Here is a 417-nt window from a genome sequence, read left to right on the forward strand (position 1 = left end):
TATAGGAGCTGGTGACAAGAAGGTGACTTGGGAGCCTGAACTTCTGAGGATGGACATCTGCATAAGACAATGTCAGAAACACTCAAAGTGACGGAGCCCCCAACTCCTGAGTCCCGGGGGGTCTCTGAGCCCAGGTCAGGGGGGCTGTTGGGATGCCTGGAGGGCCAGAGCCAGCAGAGCTCCCTGTCTCGGGAGGGAGGCTTCAAGCAGGTGACGGTCACCCACTGGAAGATCCAGACAGGAGAGGCCGCCCAGGAGCCGGGCGCGCGGGGAGCAAGGCCGGCTCTGAGCTCGAAGCTGCTCCTACTTCAGAGGGAGCTCGTGGGCGGGGAAGCCGGCCCGCGTGACGCTTGCGACAGGGGCCCCGCGTTGCATTCGGACCTGGTGACACAGCAGCGTTCCCATGGCGGGGAGGAG

The 417-nt window shown here is 64.0% G+C and overlaps 1 protein-coding gene across 1 annotated transcript in view; it reads left to right on the plus strand.

The window, feature by feature from the left end:
- ZNF623 (zinc finger protein 623) overlaps window positions 1–417 on the plus strand; it is a 10,740-nt gene that overhangs the window by 6,977 nt on the left and 3,346 nt on the right. The window contains exon 3 of the mRNA XM_006913042.3: window positions 1–417. Within this exon, the coding sequence (XP_006913104.2) occupies window positions 70–417 (348 nt within the window). The 5' untranslated portion in view covers window positions 1–69.

Source organism: Pteropus alecto, unplaced genomic scaffold (assembly GCF_000325575.1).
Source record: "Pteropus alecto unplaced genomic scaffold, ASM32557v1 scaffold105, whole genome shotgun sequence".
Lineage (NCBI taxonomy): Eukaryota > Metazoa > Chordata > Mammalia > Chiroptera > Pteropodidae > Pteropus > Pteropus alecto.